The 17912-nt window shown below is 50.3% G+C and overlaps 1 protein-coding gene across 1 annotated transcript; it reads left to right on the top strand.

Annotated features, from left to right (window-relative positions):
• The first annotated feature begins 177 nt into the window (after positions 1–177).
• Positions 178–14186, top strand: PSMA7 (proteasome 20S subunit alpha 7). Its single transcript, XM_040331593.1, has 7 exons — positions 178–364; positions 7138–7264; positions 9348–9472; positions 9714–9836; positions 9914–10033; positions 10742–10804; positions 14020–14186. Exons 1-7 carry the CDS (start codon positions 269–271, stop codon positions 14113–14115), a joined length of 750 nt encoding a protein of 249 aa, XP_040187527.1. The 5' UTR covers positions 178–268; the 3' UTR covers positions 14116–14186.
• The last annotated feature ends 3726 nt before the right edge of the window (positions 14187–17912 follow it).

The following is a 17912-nucleotide window of genomic DNA, read 5'->3' on the forward strand; positions in this document are numbered from 1 at the left end:
GCGGTGTGGCGCAGTGAAGCTTTCCGTCCTCCCCTGCTTACTTTTGGTACGCTCCACAAGCCGGGTTTCCTGTCTGTAAGCGCCGGGTAGCGCAGGTTCCCGTGGGCGGGATTTGGTTACGCAATTTGCGTAGCGTAGGGAGGTGGGTAAATCAAGGGCTCTACGCTGCGCTGGAGGCGTAAATCGGCTTAGTGGATAGGAGGCGGATGAGTGAGCTGTTTTCAGGAGCAGCTTTCGGTTTGGTGAGCAGTCTGAGCGCGCTGTGAGAATGAGCTACGACCGAGCTATCACCGTCTTCTCCCCGGATGGACACCTCTTCCAGGTGGAATACGCCCAGGAGGCCGTGAAGAAAGGCTCCACGGCGGTGAGGACGGCTCTGTGGAGGGACATGTGTCCCGCCTGGGGGGGATGGGGGCCTCTCGGGGACAAGGGAACACACACTGGGGCTCTCGGTAACCAACCAGGCCTGAGGTCTTATAATAGAGGTCACCTGGTTGCTATAGGCAACAACTCAGGATTGTTGCTCCATTTCGATCTCAAATACAGTGCATGTGGTTTCTATGGGCAACGGCTTCAGGTCTCTTAGTCTGATGGATGAGAAGTGGAAATGTTGCTCCTTACAGCCAATCAGATCCTAAGAAACGGGGCGTATGGTTGCTATGGGTAACAGCACCAGGTCCAGTGGCGTCACTAGGGTTGGTGTCACCCGGTGCGGTAAAACATGGTGTCACCCCCCCTCTGTCTAGGCTGCCCAGCACCAAGCAGGCAGCACACGGGCACGGGGCGCACCCCAAACCAGCCCCTGTAAATGATAGTATAGGGCAGTATAGTAGCAGGTTAGGGTAGTATAGAGTGGTATAGTGGCAGGTTGGTGTAGTGGGGTGGTATAGGACAGGTTAAGGTGATATAGGGTAGTTTGGGGTGGTATAGGGCAAGTTAGGGTGGCATAGGGCAGGTTGGGATGGCATGGGAAAGGGGGTGGTACAGGGCAAGTTAGGGTGGCATTGGGCAGGTTGGGGTGGTATAGGGCAAGTTATGGTGGCATAGGGCAGATTGGGGTGGTACAGGGCAAGTTAGGGTGGTACAGGGCAAGTTAGGGTGGCACAGGGCAAGTTGGGGTGGCATGGGAAAGTTTGGGGTGGCACAGGGCAGGCTGGGGGTGGCACAGGGCAGGCTGGGGGTGGTGCAGGGCAGGCTGGGATTGCACAGGGCAGGCTGGGCATGTCAGCTAAAAAAATGAATTAAAAAAAAAAACGAGATGGTGTCACCCCCCTAGCAACGCCTCTGAGCAGGTCTCTTGGCCTAAAGAACTTTTGCCCTTGGCAACCCCTCAGATCTCAGGATACAAGACTTCTGGTTGTTATAGGCAACACCTCCCAGGTTTTTGGGCCTGATGGGTGAGAAGTGAAACTGTTGCCCCTAGCGACCCATCAGATCTCAGAGAACTGGACATCTGGTTGCTATAGGCAACAGCTCCAGGACTGTTGCTCCTAGCAACCATTTAGATCTCAAATACAGTGCATGTGGTTTCTATGGGAAACCGCTTCAGGTCTCTTAGTCTGATGGATGAGAAGTGGAACTGTTGCCCCCTAGCAGCCAATCAGATCCTAGGAAACAGGGCAGCTGGTTGCTATGGGTAACTGCGCCAGATCTCTTGGCTTAATGTCAGCGAGAAACTGTTGCCCTTGGCAATCCATCAGATCTCAGGATACAGGGCTTCTGGTTGTTATGGGCAACACCTCCCAGGTTTTTGGGCCTGATGGGTGAGAAGTGAAACTGTTGCTCTTAACAACCCATCAGATCTCAGAAAACGGGGTTGCTATGGGCAACATCGTCAGATCCCTTGGCCTGAGAGAAGTGAAACTGTTGCCTGTAGCAATCAATCGGATCTCAGGAATCAAGGCATCTGGTTGCTATAAGCTACATAGCCAGGTCTCTTTGCTTGATATGAGAGAGGCGGAACCGTTGCCCTTGACGACCAATCAGATCTCGCAAATCTAGGCATCTGGTTGCTGTGGGCTACATCGCCAAGTCTCTTGGCCTGATATGAGAGAAGGGAAACCGTTGTCCCTTGGCAACCAATTAGATCTCTGAAGTCAAGGCATCTGGTTGCTGTGGGCAACGGCTACAAGTTTTTGGGTCTTATTGGTGAGAAGTGATACTGTTGCCTTTAGCAACCCATCAAATCTCAGAAAACAGGGCAGCTGGTTGCTGGGTTTGATGTGTGGGAAGGGAAGCTGTTGACCTGAGCAACCAATTCAGATCATAAGATACAGGGCATCTGGTTGCTATGGGCAACAGCACCAGGCTATTCAATGCCTACGCAGCTGGTTCAGCGGTGTAGAGAATTGAAATCCCCGCTCCGCTTGCAGCACTTTTGGGCAGACCAGATGGATTCACTGTGCAGGTGCGGACCAATCAGAATGTCTCGGGTCTGTCCCAGAAGCGATGCGCAGTAGGGGGTGAGGATCCACAGACCGGGGGGGGAGGGGTGTTACATTGTTAGTTTTCCAATAAAGGTGAACTGCCACTTTAAGGTTTCTTGTTGTCGTTCCGGAGCCAATCCCGCGTGGAAATGACGCTTCCATGACGCCAATGCCTCTGGGCACCGCCATGAGGGAGTTTTATTCCCGTTGGCAACCAATCATTAGCAGGGATTCTGAGACCTGAAAAGAGTTCTTCTGGGGTATTTAGGTTGAGAGGGCGCTGGAGGGTGGCATAAGAGGCAGTCCTTAGAGCGGGCACTCTCAGCCAGAGCTCTATGGAACCCTCGGGTCCTTCCCTAGGTTGCTAGGGGTTCCTTGAGCTGTATCTCGTGGACCCTCCGTCTGATGATGCCTGCGTAGTCCAGGACCAATGCCACTTGGCGGTGTCAGCAGCATGACAACAGTGGTTATTTTGCTCTCTGTAAGGGTGGCATTTTAACCACCAGTGTGAGGGGGGGCATTCTTCCTACTGCCCACCAGTGTGAGGGGGGGCATTCTTCCTACTGCCCACCAGTGTGAGGGGGGGCATTCTTCCTACTGCCCACCAGTGTGAGGGGGGGCATTCTTCCTACTGCCCACCAGTGTGGGGGGGGGGGCATTCTTCCTACTGCCCACCAGTGTGGGGGGGGGGCATTCTTCCTGCTGCCCACCAGTGTGAGGGGGGGCATTCTTCCTGCTGCCCACCAGTGTGAGGGGGGCAATCTTCCTGCTGCCCACCAGTGTGAGGGGGGGCATTCTTCCTGCTGCCCACCAGTGTGAGGGGGGCATTCTTCCTACTGCCCACCAGTGTGAGAGGGGGGCATTCTTCCTACTGCCCACCAGTGTGAGGGGGGGACATTCTACCTACTGCCCACCAGTGTGAGGGGGTATTCTTCCTACTGCCCACCAGTGTGAGGGGGGGTGGCATTCTTCCTACTGCCCACCAGTGTGAGGGGGGGGGGGGTGGCATTCTTCCTACTACCCACCAGTGTGAGGGGGGGGGGGGGTGGTGGCGGCATTCTTCCTACTACCCACCAGTGAGAGGGGCATTCTTCCTACTGCCCACCAGTGTGAGGGGGGGGGGGGATTCTTCCTACTGCCCACCAGTGTGAGGGGGGGGGGCATTCTTCCTACTGCCCACCAGTGTGAGGGGGGGGGCATTCTTCCTACTGCCCACCAGTGTGAGGGGGGCATTCTTCCTGCTGCCCACCAGTGTGAGGGGGGCATTCTTCCTACTGCCCACCAGTGTGAGGGGGGGACATTCTACCTACTGCCCACCAGTGTGAGGGGGTATTCTTCCTACTGCCCACCAGTGTGAGGGGGGGTGGCATTCTTCCTACTGCCCACCAGTGTGAGGGGGGGGGGGTGGCATTCTTCCTACTACCCACCAGTGTGAGGGGGGGGGGGGGGTGGTGGCGGCATTCTTCCTACTACCCACCAGTGAGAGGGGCATTCTTCCTACTGCCCACCAGTGTGAGGGGGGGGGGGATTCTTCCTACTGCCCACCAGTGTGAGGGGGGGGGGGCATTCTTCCTACTGCCCACCAGTGTGAGGGGGGGGCATTCTTCCTACTGCCCACCAGTGTGAGGGGGGGTATTCTTCCTGCTTCCCACCAGTGTGAGGGAGGGGGGGGCATTCTTCCTACTGCCCACCAGTGTGAGAAGGGGGGGCATTCTTTCTACTGCCCACCAGTGTGGTGGGGGGGGGCATTCTTTCTACTGCCCACCAGTGTGAGGGGGGGTATTCTTCCTGCTTCCCACCAGTGTGAGGGGGGGGGGGGGGTTCTGCCCACCAGTGTGGGAGGGCATTCTTCCCATTGATCACCAGTGTGGGAGGGCATTCTTCCCATTGATCACCAGTGTGGGGGGCATTCTTCCCATTGATGACCAGTGTGGGGGGGGGGGGGGGGGGCATTCCTTGTTGTTCAGTTACCTATGATCCCCCACCAACACAACCGCCAATATGGGTTTGATCTTCTTGGTGATTGTGTTGATGGGGATCTTGGTATCTGAAAAAGAACCCTCCATTATTGGAGCTTAGGGTTGCGCCGATTCTCGGCATTTCCACAAGTATTGGTACTTGTGCCAACGCTCTGATACTTGCAGGCTCAAATACTGTAGCCTTTTAATATATGGACACCTACCTGTCCATTAAGCCTGCAATGTCGGCACCCCGGCTGATTTTCAGATTGGCTCTGCGCTTTCTAACTTGCATGGCGGAAGGAGGAGGGGGGCGAACTACTGCAGGGCGGCGCTGTAGCGCTGTCTCCCGGAAGTGGAGAAGGGTACCTGCTCTCCTCAGGCTTCAGGATGAGTGTATTGTAGCAGCCTCATTCCCCACTAGTGACTACTGTCATCATGAAGGGCAATACAAATCTGACAGATGATCTAACCCAGCCCCACTATAAATAATAGCTTGTTATCAAACCTTCTTGTTTTTGCTGTGTCATTCATAGGAGCAGGAAGTCAGCAGTGCATAGATGTATTGCTTCCCCCTCTATGGAGAACTGTTTCTCATACATGAACTGTTCTTCATCACTAATATCACACAGAAGCTTCACCATGTTACTGTCTTTTCAGAAGTCGTCATTTTTTAACTCTTTTAAATTTGCATCTCTTATTGAAAGAATACCCGTGGTCCTGTTTTTGTATAGAAAATGCTCTACCCTTGATTTATAATTGGTCACCTGAGTTGGCTCCCTGTCACATGGTCTTCCGATATAGGCTGCCATTGGCTGTTTCAAAATATAACCAGGAAACCCCTTCTGAGAAATATCATGTAGCCATCACTGGACAGGAGGTGGCTGCAAAGAGGCTGTAGGACAGGGATATGCAATTAGCGGACCTCCAGCTGTTGCAGAACTGCAAGACTCTGACAGCCACAAGCATAACACCCAGAGGCATGATGGGACTTGTAGTTTTGCAACAGCTGGAGGTCCGCTAATTGCATATCCCTGCTGTAGGAGATCAGGGGCTCAAGATGTAAAGCCCAACTCCACCTTTCCTTTCACTTTAAAGGGGTTGTAAAGGTAATTTCTTCCCTAAATAGCTTCCTTTACCTTAGTGCAGTCCTCCTTCACTTACCTCATCCTTCCATTTTGCTTTTAAATGTCCTTATTTCTTCTGAGAAATCCTCACTTCCTGTTCTTCTGTCTGTAACTCACCACAGTAATGCAAGGCTTTCTCCCTAGTGTGGAGTGTCGTGCTCGCCCCCTCCCTTGGACTACAGGAGAGTCAGGCCGCTCTCTACGTTGCAGATAAAGGAGCTGTGTGTTAGTGGGTGTCCTGACTCTCCTGTAGTCCAAGGGAGGGGGCGAGCACGACGGTGGATGACGTATGGCTGAGGTGGTCGGGTGGATGACGTATGGCTGAGGTGGGCGGTGGATGACGTATGGCTGAGGTGGGCGGTGGATGACGTATGGCTGAGGTGGGCGGTGGATGACGTATGGCTGAGGTGGGCGGCGGATGACGTATGGCTGAGGTGGGCGGCGGATGACGTATGGCTGAGGTGGGCGGCGGATGGCGTATGGCTGAGGTGGGCGGCGGATGGCTGAGGTGGGCGGCGGATGGCTGAGGTGGGCGGCGGATGGCTGAGGTGGGCGGCGGATGGCTGAGGTGGGCGGCGGATGGCGTATGGCTGAGGTGGGCGGCGGATGGCTGAGGTGGGCGGTGGATGACGTATGGCTGAGGTGGGCGGCGGATGACGTATGGCTGAGGTGGGCGGCGGATGACGTATGGCTGAGGTGGGCGGCGGATGGCGTATGGCTGAGGTGGGCGGCGGATGGCTGAGGTGGGCGGCGGATGGCTGAGGTGGGCGGCGGATGGCTGAGGTGGGCGGCGGATGGCTGAGGTGGGCGGCGGATGGCGTATGGCTGAGGTGGGCGGCGGATGGCGTATGGCTGAGGTGGGCGGCGGATGGCTGAGGTGGGCGGCGGATGGCGTATGGCTGAGGTGGGCGGCGGATGGCTGAGGTGGGCGGCGGATGGCGTATGGCTGAGGTGGGCGGCGGATGGCGTATGGCTGAGGTGGGCGGATGAGGTGGGCGGGATGACGTATGTCCGAGGTGGGCGGGATGACGTATGTCCGAGGTGGGCGGATGAGGTATGGCTGAGGTGGGCGGCGGATGACGTATGGCTGAGGTGGGCGGCGGATGGCGTATGGCTGAGGTGGGCGGCGGATGGCTGAGGTGGGCGGCGGATGGCTGAGGTGGGCGGCGGATGGCTGAGGTGGGCGGCGGATGGCGTATGGCTGAGGTGGGCGGCGGATGGCGTATGGCTGAGGTGGGCGGCGGATGGCTGAGGTGGGCGGCGGATGGCGTATGGCTGAGGTGGGCGGCGGATGGCTGAGGTGGGCGGCGGATGGCGTATGGCTGAGGTGGGCGGCGGATGGCGTATGGCTGAGGTGGGCGGCGGATGGCGTATGGCTGAGGTGGGCGGCGGATGGCGTATGGCTGAGGTGGGCGGATGAGGTGGGCGGGATGACGTATGTCCGAGGTGGGCGGGATGACGTATGTCCGAGGTGGGCGGATGAGGTATGGCTGAGGTGGGCGGATGACATCACAGTCTACTTTTTCTTGGACATCACAACCATCAGGACAAGGCCGGTACTGCACTTTGTGCACACAACAGAAGTTTTATCAGCACTGGGGTGTGACGCTGTGTTCTGTGTTGCAGGTCGGGGTACGAGGAAAGGAAATCGTGGTACTCGGAGTGGAGAAGAAATCTGTGGCCAAACTTCAGGATGAGAGGACAGTGCGGAAAATCTGCGCTCTGGATGAGAACGTCTTCATGGCCTTCGCTGGTATGAACATGAAATAGAACAATTGCTTAGATGGTGTATCTGATATTGAGAGAGGGAGGTGGATGTTTGAAATAAAACTGCAAAATGGAAACCAATAAGCTTATTTCATTCATGCTCTTAGCACAGTTTTGACGCTGAAAGGAGGTTTCTGATTGGTTAAAAAAGCAAATCTATTAGATCCTTACTACGAAGAAGTAACATAGCCATGAGATGGTTTTATACCATGCTCTGATGTGCAGGTTTTTTTCTCTTACCTTCGTTGTTTAGTAATTAAGGTTCATGAAAATTATTTTGGAATGATAACTAAAATAATGAGTTCCTCTAATGTGCTACCTGTTAAATATTTAATTGCCATATAGTAGATGAGGGCAAAAAAAATACCTGTCAATCCTGCCAGAAATCTTGTGAGCTGATGGCTCCCTGTGCTCTCTGCTGCAATGTTCCTAGGCTTGTCTGCAGGCTGAAGCACAACTCCACCCTATGTTATGGAGAGAGGGAGATGTTCTGCTGGCCTACACCACTTCCTGTTCTAGGGCAGTGATGGCGAACCTTGGCACCCCAGATGTTTTGGAACTACATTTCCTATGATGCTCATGCACACTGCAGTGTAGTTGGGTATCATGGGAATTGTAGTTCCAAAACATCTGGGGTGCCAAGATTAACCATCTCTATTCTACGGTAACAGTACTGCTCCCCATTGGATACAAGACACCTCCCCTCTTTGTTATAGAGATTGAAAGAGGGTGATGTTCAGTAGGCCTACAGCACTTCCTAGGATGACCATGCTTCTCCTCCAGGGTGAGTTTGGTGAGTAGGTGTTATCACTAGGGTTGCACCGATACCAGTATCAGTGATAATACCGAGCTTTTGCACGAGTACTTGTGCAAATGCTCTGATGTTTGACCTGATACTTGGGCAGTCAGGGATGATCCCTGCGACGGTGTGGGGAATTACAAGCACCAATCTCCCTGTATAGATTTCAATAAAGCAGCTGACAGCCCTTCCCCATGTCATCTTCTGTGTGCTCCTCTGTCAGGATGGAGAGCAGAGGAAGGAGCTGGTAAATCTGTAATTTACTCACACCTTCCTTTTTTTGAATGATCACTGACTGTCCATTCATAACTGAGCAGAGTAAACTGTGTTTACGATACTTCAGTTTATGAATGGAGAGGAGCCGCTGTCTCCTGTTCATTTATCTCGAGCGCAGCTGAGGCTACAGAGAAAGGGACTGGGGAATCTCTATCCTCAGTCCCTTTCCCTGTCTCAAAGGGGAGATGTCAGGGATCTGTTTAAAGTGATATTAAAGCTTCGATTGTTATTTAAAAAAAAAAAAAAAAATGTCATACTTTCCTCCACTGTGCAGTTAGTTTTGCACAGAGTGGCCCTGATGGTCCTCTTTTGGGGTCCCATGGCATCTCTCGTGGCTCCTCCCCCGTAATTGATAACCCCCTCTGGGAAGCTCTCTCCCAAGGGGGTTACCTTGCGGGCACTCTCCTGTGTCATACACTCGTCGTCCATAGCCGCTGAGTGCATGCTTTGGCCGTGTCATTGGATTTGGCTGCGCTGCTATCAATCTATCCAATGAAGAGCCGGGAAGCCGCGGAGAGAGCGACGCGGGATCATGCCCACGGAAATTTGGGCCTTGGGTAAGTAAAACTGGGGGGTAAAAAACACTGACACATTCACTCCCCCCTTCCCCCCCCCAAAAAAAGAAAGCATTGTAAAAAAAGAATAACAAAAGAATCTAAATTATAAAAAAATAATAATTATATATATTTTTTTTAAATAAATGGACACAGTCCACTGTCACATGACATTAAAAAAAAAAAGTATCGGCGAGAACTTTGGGGGGGCGGGGGTTATTGGTACTTATCCTCAGTCTTAAAAAAAGTGGTGTCGGTGCAACCCTAGATATCGCCCTAAGACAAGAGATTTGTTACTGACAGGATCATCGGGTGAAAAGAAATTGAATGCAGCCACCACATGGAAGAACTGATAAGCTGCAACATATTACATTTTTGTTCTTGGGTTTAGATCATTTCAGTCTCTTCTAGCAACCAACCAAACATCCTTTCTTTTGCAGGTCTCACAGCCGACGCCAGAATAGTGATAAATCGGGCACGGGTAGAGTGTCAGAGCCACAGACTGACAGTAGAAGACCCAGTGACTGTGGAGTACATCACACGATATATTGCCAGCCTAAAACAGGTACCAAGATCTAAACAGATTGGATAAGGCTTTGCTTCTCAGTGGATTAGGAAATCCACAGTGATCTAATATGAGAGATGGGATCATGTGCACCTGCTGTGTATGGGATAGAGAACTGGCTGCATAGGCATTCAGATGGCATGACAGCCGGGCAACTGGGATTTGCTTCACTGCTGCAAACCCATCAGCTGAGTTAGTTTGCATGATGGTATGCTATAACCCTATCTTTGTATCCCCCCAGCGCTACACTCAGAGCAACGGTCGCCGGCCTTTTGGTATATCGGCTCTCATTGTCGGCTTTGATTTTGACGGCACCCCTCGTCTATATCAGACAGATCCTTCCGGAACTTACCATGCTTGGAAAGTAAGTCTGTCTTCGATCTCCTGGTATTTGGTGCCCTGTGCAGGTTAATTAAAGACTAATCTATTGTCTTCTTGCAGGCCAATGCTATCGGCAGAGGGGCAAAGTCTGTACGGGAGTTCCTGGAGAAGCACTACACGGAAGAGGCGATTGAGACAGACGATCTGACCATTAAACTGGTCATTAAGGCACTTCTGGAAGTGAGTGCAAAGGCCAGCCTCCTACTTATTTCCAGTTCTATCTTATTGGCCAGTCCATTTTTGGGGGGGGCTTGTAGAACAGAAATTAAGCACTTGGCAGACAAATTTGAGCCTTCCCGAATCCCCCCCCCCCGTAACAACGCACTGAGCCACATATTGGTGCGTGGGTTGATGGCCCAGAACACTTGGTCGTGGCTGCAGAATGTTTTCCCATGCATTCCGCTCAAGCCAAGATGTTATTCAACACCACAAACAATGAAAACATAGTCCAAGAGTGCAGGTTTATGTCTGTCAAAGAAAACGATCCCTGTAAATCTGGGATGGGAGTAACTGTCAATCCTCCCATCATGTCTCTGCTTTTCAGTCATTCTTGTAACTGTCAAGTCTTGCAAAGCCTGATGGGACATGTAGTTCCACAACAGTTGGAGGGCCGCAGTGTCCCACGTTTTATTATTTTTATATATATATATATATATATATATATATATATATATATATATATAATCAGTCTTTAGCCATATGCAGATGACTTTCTGCCCTGTAGTCCTTAGGAGACACAAAGTTCTGCAGTGGCATCGAGCAGATAGAAACAGGCAAGTGTTCTATAGGATGAACATTTCTATATGTATCCCCCCCTACAAAATAATACCTTGGCTGATATGGTTGTATGGGGGACATCATGATTAGTAATTTTCTTTCTCCCCCCAGGTTGTTCAGTCTGGAGGTAAAAACATTGAACTAGCGGTTATGAGGCGAGACCAGCCACTAAAGGTACGTTGTGTGATTTTTTTTTTTTTTTGTGAATTACGGCAAAAGACTGAGTCTTCTATCTTGCACTATCATACACGTCTGATCTTTTTATCAATATTAAAGTGGTTAATTATGTAGCATTCTAAGCATGAAGGTTAAAAAACCTGCTCCACACTACCCTTATACTTGCATGAGCCTGATATTGATCCAGTGATGTGCAGAAGAGCAGCTGCTCCCGGCTCTCTCCCGCCTTAATGGCTCAGACACAGCAGTAGGAACTTTTAAGGGTAAAAGTTTGTTGGCGTTCCACGAGCAGGGGCAATTTTGAAGCGTGCCATATTGGGTATCAATTTACTTGGCGTTACATTATCTTTCACAATAAAAAAATTGGGCTAACTTTACTGTTGTCTCATTTTTTAATTCAAAAAGAGTGTATTTTTTCCAAAAAAAGTGCGCTTGTAAGACCGCTGTGCAAATACAGCGTGACAAAGTAATTTTCTAGCAACATTTTTTTTTTTTTACTTGTAAACCACAAATCTTAGAGGCTCGGTCCTTAAGTGGTTAATGATGAAGGTAAAACGGGCTACTCACAAAGGGAATGCAGGTAAACGCATTTGATCAGAAATAATCCTGCAGTAACATCCACGGGAGGTCTCGTGTGTCTGTGTCTCTGGGGTCCAGCTGGCGGCTCACACTGGGGGTTTCCGGCACCGCCAGCTGGACCCCAGAGACTTCTTTCCTTTCTCTTTTCTTTCTTTCTCTTTTTTTTTTTTTTTTCTCTCTCCTAGACTGCTTCTAGCTCCTTTACACTGGCTACCCTTAGACCCCATTCACATCTAGGCGTTTTTACGCCTGTAGCGCTACGCCTCTGCCGCCAGAGGGCTGTAAATACATGTCCCTCTATGGAGATGGTTCACATCTCCACGCCGAACGCCGGACGCCTGTCGCCTGCGGCGTGAAAAAAGGTCCCGGACCTTTTTTTCAGGCGTCTTCGAGCGTTCGGCTAGGAGATGGCAATCATCTCCATAGAGGGGGTCATCTTGGGACACATCTAGGCGGACAATACCCGCGTTTTGTCGCCGCAAATCGCGGTACAAAACGCCGCTATTTTTACCGCGATTTGCGGCGACAAAACGCCGCGATTTCGTCCGTCTAGATGTGAATGCAGCCTTAGTACTGGACCATGGACTCCCTTGCTTTCTAAAATACTTTTTAATATACTTTTTATCCATGGACATTGTCCCTCCTTACTGAGAGAGGCCATTATTTTGAATTGTTCCCCAACCTACCTCCTGGGTCTGTACAGGCTCCCAGGGTCCCTTCCTCATACAAGCGCTGAGTCTCTTTCCGTGTTTGAAAGTATGTTTGTCAGCATAACAGCCGGATACGTAGTGTTTTTAAGTCACAGGGTGTCTCAGATGCTTCTCCCTATCACAGGATCTTCGGCAAACAGCCTCAGAGAATCGGCAACTCTAATATTCCCATTTATTAGAGACCATAAGACTTTACTGTGATGATATACACCGGTGGCTAAATGTTTTGAGAATGAAACAAATATTCATTTTCACAAGGTCTGCTGCCTCAGTTTGATGATGGCAATTTGTATATACTCTAGAATGTTATGAAGAGTGATCAGATGAATTGCAATTATTGCAAAGTCCTTCTTTGCCATGAAAATGAACTTAAAGGGGTTGTAAGGTTTTTTTTTTTTTTTTTTTCTAAAATAGCTTCCTTTACCTCCGTGCAGTCCTCCTTCACCTACCTCATCCTTCCATTTTGCTTTTAAAGCGGAGGTTCACCCCCAAAAAATTGTTTAACATGACATTCAGCCGAGTTGTCAGAATGACAATTGACTGTTTTTTTTTTTTTTTTTTTTTTTCAGTGGGACTGGGCGTTCCTAATTGATATCCTTCCGACCGGCGCATACAGCGCATCACAAGTTGCCGAAAGAAGCCGAACGTCGGTGCGCAGGCGCCGTATAGAGCCGACTCACAGTCCGGCTTCTTTCGGCAACTCGTGACGCGCTGTATGCGCCGGTCGGAAGGATGTCAATCAATTAGGAACGCCCAGTCCCGCACATTACATACCCGGAAGCGGCGTTGAAAATACGGTATGTAGGGTGTCGTGCCACCCCCCCCCCCCGGACTACAGGAGAGTCAGGACGCCCACTAACACACAGCTCCTTTCTCGATCTGCAACGTAGAGAGCGTCCTGACAATTCTGTAGTGCAAGGGAGGGGGCGAGCACGACACTCCACACTAGGGAGAAAGCCTTGCATTACTGTGTGGAGTTACAGACAAACTAACCCCCCCCCCCGTCGCATAAGGAGCGTCACAAGTTGCCGAAAGAAGCTGAACGTCGAGTCGGCGCTATACGGCGCCTGCGCACCGACGTTCGGCTTCTTTCGGCAACTCGTGACGCTCCTTATGCGACGGGGGGGGGGGGGGTAGTATTTGTCATCACGTCAATCACTAACTGCTGCATAGGATCGCCCACTCCCGCGGGATTCACTACCCGGAAGCCGGCTAAGAAAATAGCTTTACGAGGTATGTACAGCAAAAAAAAAAAAAATCGGCATACTGTCAATGTCCAGACTGAGCTCAATGTAATGTTAGAAAATTGTTTTTAGGGTGAACCCCCGCTTTAATCTCAAACATTTCCACTGCATTTGTGAAGAAGGCTTCAGGGTGCCCAAGAAAGTCCAGCAAGCACCTGGACCGTCTCCTACAGTTGATTAAGCTGCAGGGTTGGGGCACCAAGTGGCTTGGGGAACAAAACATCGAAATTTTGGGTCCCTGGCCAGAAAACTCCCCAGACCTTAATCCCATTGAGAACTTGTGGTCAGTCCTCAGGAGGTGGGTGAACACAAAAATAAAAACCCCACAAATTCTGACAAACTACATTGATTATGCAAGAATGGGCTGCCATCAGTCAGGATGTGGCCCAGAAGTTGATTGATCTTCATGCCAGGGAGAATTAAGGGGGCGGGGGATAAGGGTCAACACTGCAAATATTGACTCTTTGCATAAACTTCATATAATTGTCATAAAATTTTTTGAAACTTATGAAATGCTTGTACATATGCTTCAGTATACCATAGTAACATCTGACAAACTGATCTAAAAACACTGAAGCAGCAGACTTTGTGAACATTTTATTTGTGTCATTCTCAAAACTTTTGGCCACATCCTGTATTCTGTGTATTCATTCTCCCAATCCCCCTATTTTTCTTGCAGATCCTAAGCCCAGACGAGATTGAGCGGTACGTGGCAGAGATTGAAAAAGAGAAGGAAGAAAATGAAAAGAAAAAACAAAAGAAGACTACAACTTAACTTGACACTTTGTTCTATTCAGTCTGCTTTAAGTATCGGCCTTGTAATGAAAATTCTTTTTTAAAACCTCAGCACTTGTTTGCAGATTTTTTTGGATGCAGAAAACTTCTAAATTTAGTATAGCCTATGGTGGGAGTGCCCAACCGGTGACCCGCAGCCACCTACTCTGGTATGGCGGGTTGGCAAACTCAAATCGTGAGATGCCAACCCGCCATCCTAGAGTATCAGTGTTGTGGAGGAAGCAGGAGCCGCATAAGCTGCTTCCTCTAGCGCCAGTGTTTTATCGATTAGTGCATGCGCAAAGCGGTAGGGCACTCCAGCTGATTTGCAGATCAGCTGGAATGACGGCACCATAGCACATGCGCACATCGTAGGATTTTTTTTTTTATGGGAGATACCTACCATTTCACGAGCACAATTGAAAGCTATGCAAACAGCGGAGGGACACCGTAGATGTCAGATTCTGCCCTGTTGTAAACCCGCGGCGCAACAGTGAGGCACAATATGACAAGTACGTTTTCCCTCCGCTGTTGGCATTAAATTGTGGCCGAGAAATGGTATGCAATCTCCCATCAAAAACCCTCCTCTGATGTGCGCTATGGTGGTGTTACTCCAGCTGATCGGCAAATCGGCTGGTGTGCCCTTCCGTTCTGCGCATGCGCCGGCACTCTTCAACGGCGGGCACATATCGACAGAACACCGACTCCTGTCCCAGGCAAAGTGCATTTGGTATCGCTCTGCCTTGGACAGGAATCCAACAGCCAGCGATGGCTGTAGAAAGGGATAATGAAAGGTTGTTTTAGCACTGGGCATAGTCATTATGTGATGCAATGGGCATAGTTTTTCCAATAGTTATTAGGCTGCTTTTACACTGAACTTCAGGTGCAACACAGGGAACCTGCGGCTTACCTGGACTGAGCCATAGACTTCTATTATATACTGTGGGTTTGGTGCACTTTCAGAAAGTACACCGCACCTGCAAGATGTAATAGAAGTCTCTGGCAGACCACAGCTAACCCACAGGTGCCCAACACTACACCCACTGTGCGGGTAAACTGCAGTGCATCGGAGTAAAAGCGTTTATTAGGTGGACTTGATTAGACTCTCTATGGCACAGGGGTCAAACACAAGGCCAGCGGGCCAAATCCGGCCCTCCAGGCCATTTCATGTGGCCCTCGCACCTCTTCTGCAGGTGAGCGCTGGACCTCCTCTAGACCCTTGCTTTCAAGCAATGCATCCAGCTTCTTCTCAGCAGCAGCATAAGGAAAGGGGGGTGCACTGTGATGTAGGGGACTCAACTTCTGATGGTGGACAAGGGCCTCTTCCTGACAACCCTGGCCGTTGGTTATCGTGGTCTGTGGGTGGGGGGCTTATCGGAATCTGGGAGCCCCCTTTTAATGTCAATAAAAAAAACACTACACAGGTTTTTAAAGTAGTTTATTAGGCAGTTCCGGGGGTCTTCTTCCGACTTTGGGGGGTCTTCCGCCGGGGACCAATCTGTGCAGCCTTACGGTGCCCCATCACTTGCAGCCTTACGGTGCCCCATCACTTGCAGCCTTACGGTGCCCCATCACTTGCAGCCTTACGGTGCCCCATCACTTGCAGCCTTACGGTGCCCCATCACTTGCAGCCTTACAGTGCCCCATCACTTGCCGCATTACTGTGCCCCATCATCACTTCAGACTCGCCTCACACAAACACTGCCCTGGCGCTGCTTTGAGCCGAGGCTGCAGCGCTCTCCTTCTCCTCCTCTTGTATCGCGCACACAGTGGGCATCTTCCGCTGTGTGTCATGGAGCGGGGTCTGTGTTTGGCGGCGTGATGTGACAAGGTGTTGTCTGAGTGCGGGCCGTCGTATCTATTTCCCTAAGATCCGACCAGGGTAAGTGTCTTGCACTGTTGTATCTTAAAACAAACAATAAAATCAAGCGCTCTCCAGATGAAATGTAGAAGGTAAAAAATACATATAAAAAATTGTAAGATAGCAGTGAACTGGATATGGGGGCAAGAAGGGAAAAAGATGAAACGCAGGTATCTTATAAAAAGTATGAAAATTATAAACAATATGAAAAAGTTCAGTCCATAGGATCAAGTTCATATAACAGTGAATGCATTATATACTCTTGCTGAGGAGGCTGCCAGCTGTCAAGAAGAAGCAATTTCTGAAACAAACAAAGGAACAAAAAGCGGCGCCCTCTAAGCGTAGTATGAAGTTTATTAAAAACACAAAATCAACATAAATTCTTATGAGGGTGGTACTCACAAGACTGCGGGGGGTACAGGCAAATCAAAAATAGAGTGTCATACGTGGCTGGCTTCCGGGGTACAGGAACTCCGCTGATGTAAGCATCGCTAGGTCAACACAAGCTCAAACCTCACTATGGAGGGAGACACGGTGAGCGATCCAAAGGCTGTTGCATGGTGCAGTGTCTGTGGGGATCCCTGGATGGTTATCCAATGCTGGTGGAGCAGGGGGGTACAGGGACGCCGCGAACTGGCGTGGTGGAACGCAGCCGTGGAGCGCAAGCGGCGGAGCGTCACTTCCGGGTTAGGTCACAGGGCGATGCACGCATTCGAGGCATGCGTGCCTCTTCATCAGGCTCTCATAGTTTTTATTGCTGTCTTAGATTTTATTTAGAGTTTTGAATTATTTAATTTAGATCAGGGGTCTCCAAACTTTTCTAAACAAAGGGCCGGTTTACTGGCCTTCAGACTTTAGGGTGTGCAGGACTGTGGCCATGGGGAGTAGAAAAAGTCCTGACGTCAGTGGTGAAAAAATAGTGCTCCATTGTTTGTTTCAGTGGGAGTAATTGTGCCCCATCATTGGTGTCAGTGGGAGGAATTATGCCCCATTGTTAGTGTCACTGGGAGGAATTGTGCCCCATCATCTGGGTCATTGGGCCTCATTGTTGGTGTTACTGGGAGGAATTATGCCCCATCATTAGTGCAAGTGGGAGGAATAATGCCCTATTGTTGGTTTCACTGGGAGGAATTCTGCCCCATCATTGGGCCTCATTGTTGGTGTCATGTGGATCTCTGCAGCTCCTCCAGAGTTACCATGGGCCTCTTGGCTGCTCCTCTAATTAATGCTCTCCTTGCCCGGCCTGTCAGTTTAGGTGGACGGCCATGTCTTGGTGGGTTTGCAATTGTCCCATACTCTTTCCATTTTCGGATGATGGATTGAACAGAGCTCTGTGAGATGTTCAAAGCTTGGGATTTTTTTTTTTTTATAACCTAACCCTGCTTTACACTTCTCCACAACTTTATCCCTGACCTGTGTTCCTTGGCATTCATGATGCTGTTTGTTCACTAAGAGTCTCTAACAAACCTCTGAGGGCTTCACAGAACAGCTGCATTTTTTTTCTGATTAAATTATACACAGGTGGACTCTATCTACTAATTTGGTGACTTGTGAAGACAATTGGTTTCACACTTGTGTTGATCGATCACATAAAATACATTTATGTTTTTGGTTGTAACATGACAGACCTGCAATCCGTTGGTCACCCTAAGCACCTCTCGTACGTCCCCACTGGAGCAGTGCGCTTGCAGAACGGGGGGGGGGGGGGGGGGGAGTCCTGCAAGCAGCATCTTTGGATTGAAATGAATGGGCAGTGCTGCCGAAGTGCATGCAAAGCAATTCGACAACGCTGCAACACGGGCGCTAGCGGCCAAAAAGCACCGCTAGAATTAGTGGCGATTTATCACAAACGCCAGCACCGCCCCAGTATGAAAGGGGTCAAAGGTGCACTGGTCCCCAAAAGGTGTTTTTGGAAGATGGTGAGACGTTCTACAGCG

This window comes from Rana temporaria, chromosome 12 (genome assembly GCF_905171775.1).
Source record: "Rana temporaria chromosome 12, aRanTem1.1, whole genome shotgun sequence".
NCBI lineage: Eukaryota > Metazoa > Chordata > Amphibia > Anura > Ranidae > Rana > Rana temporaria.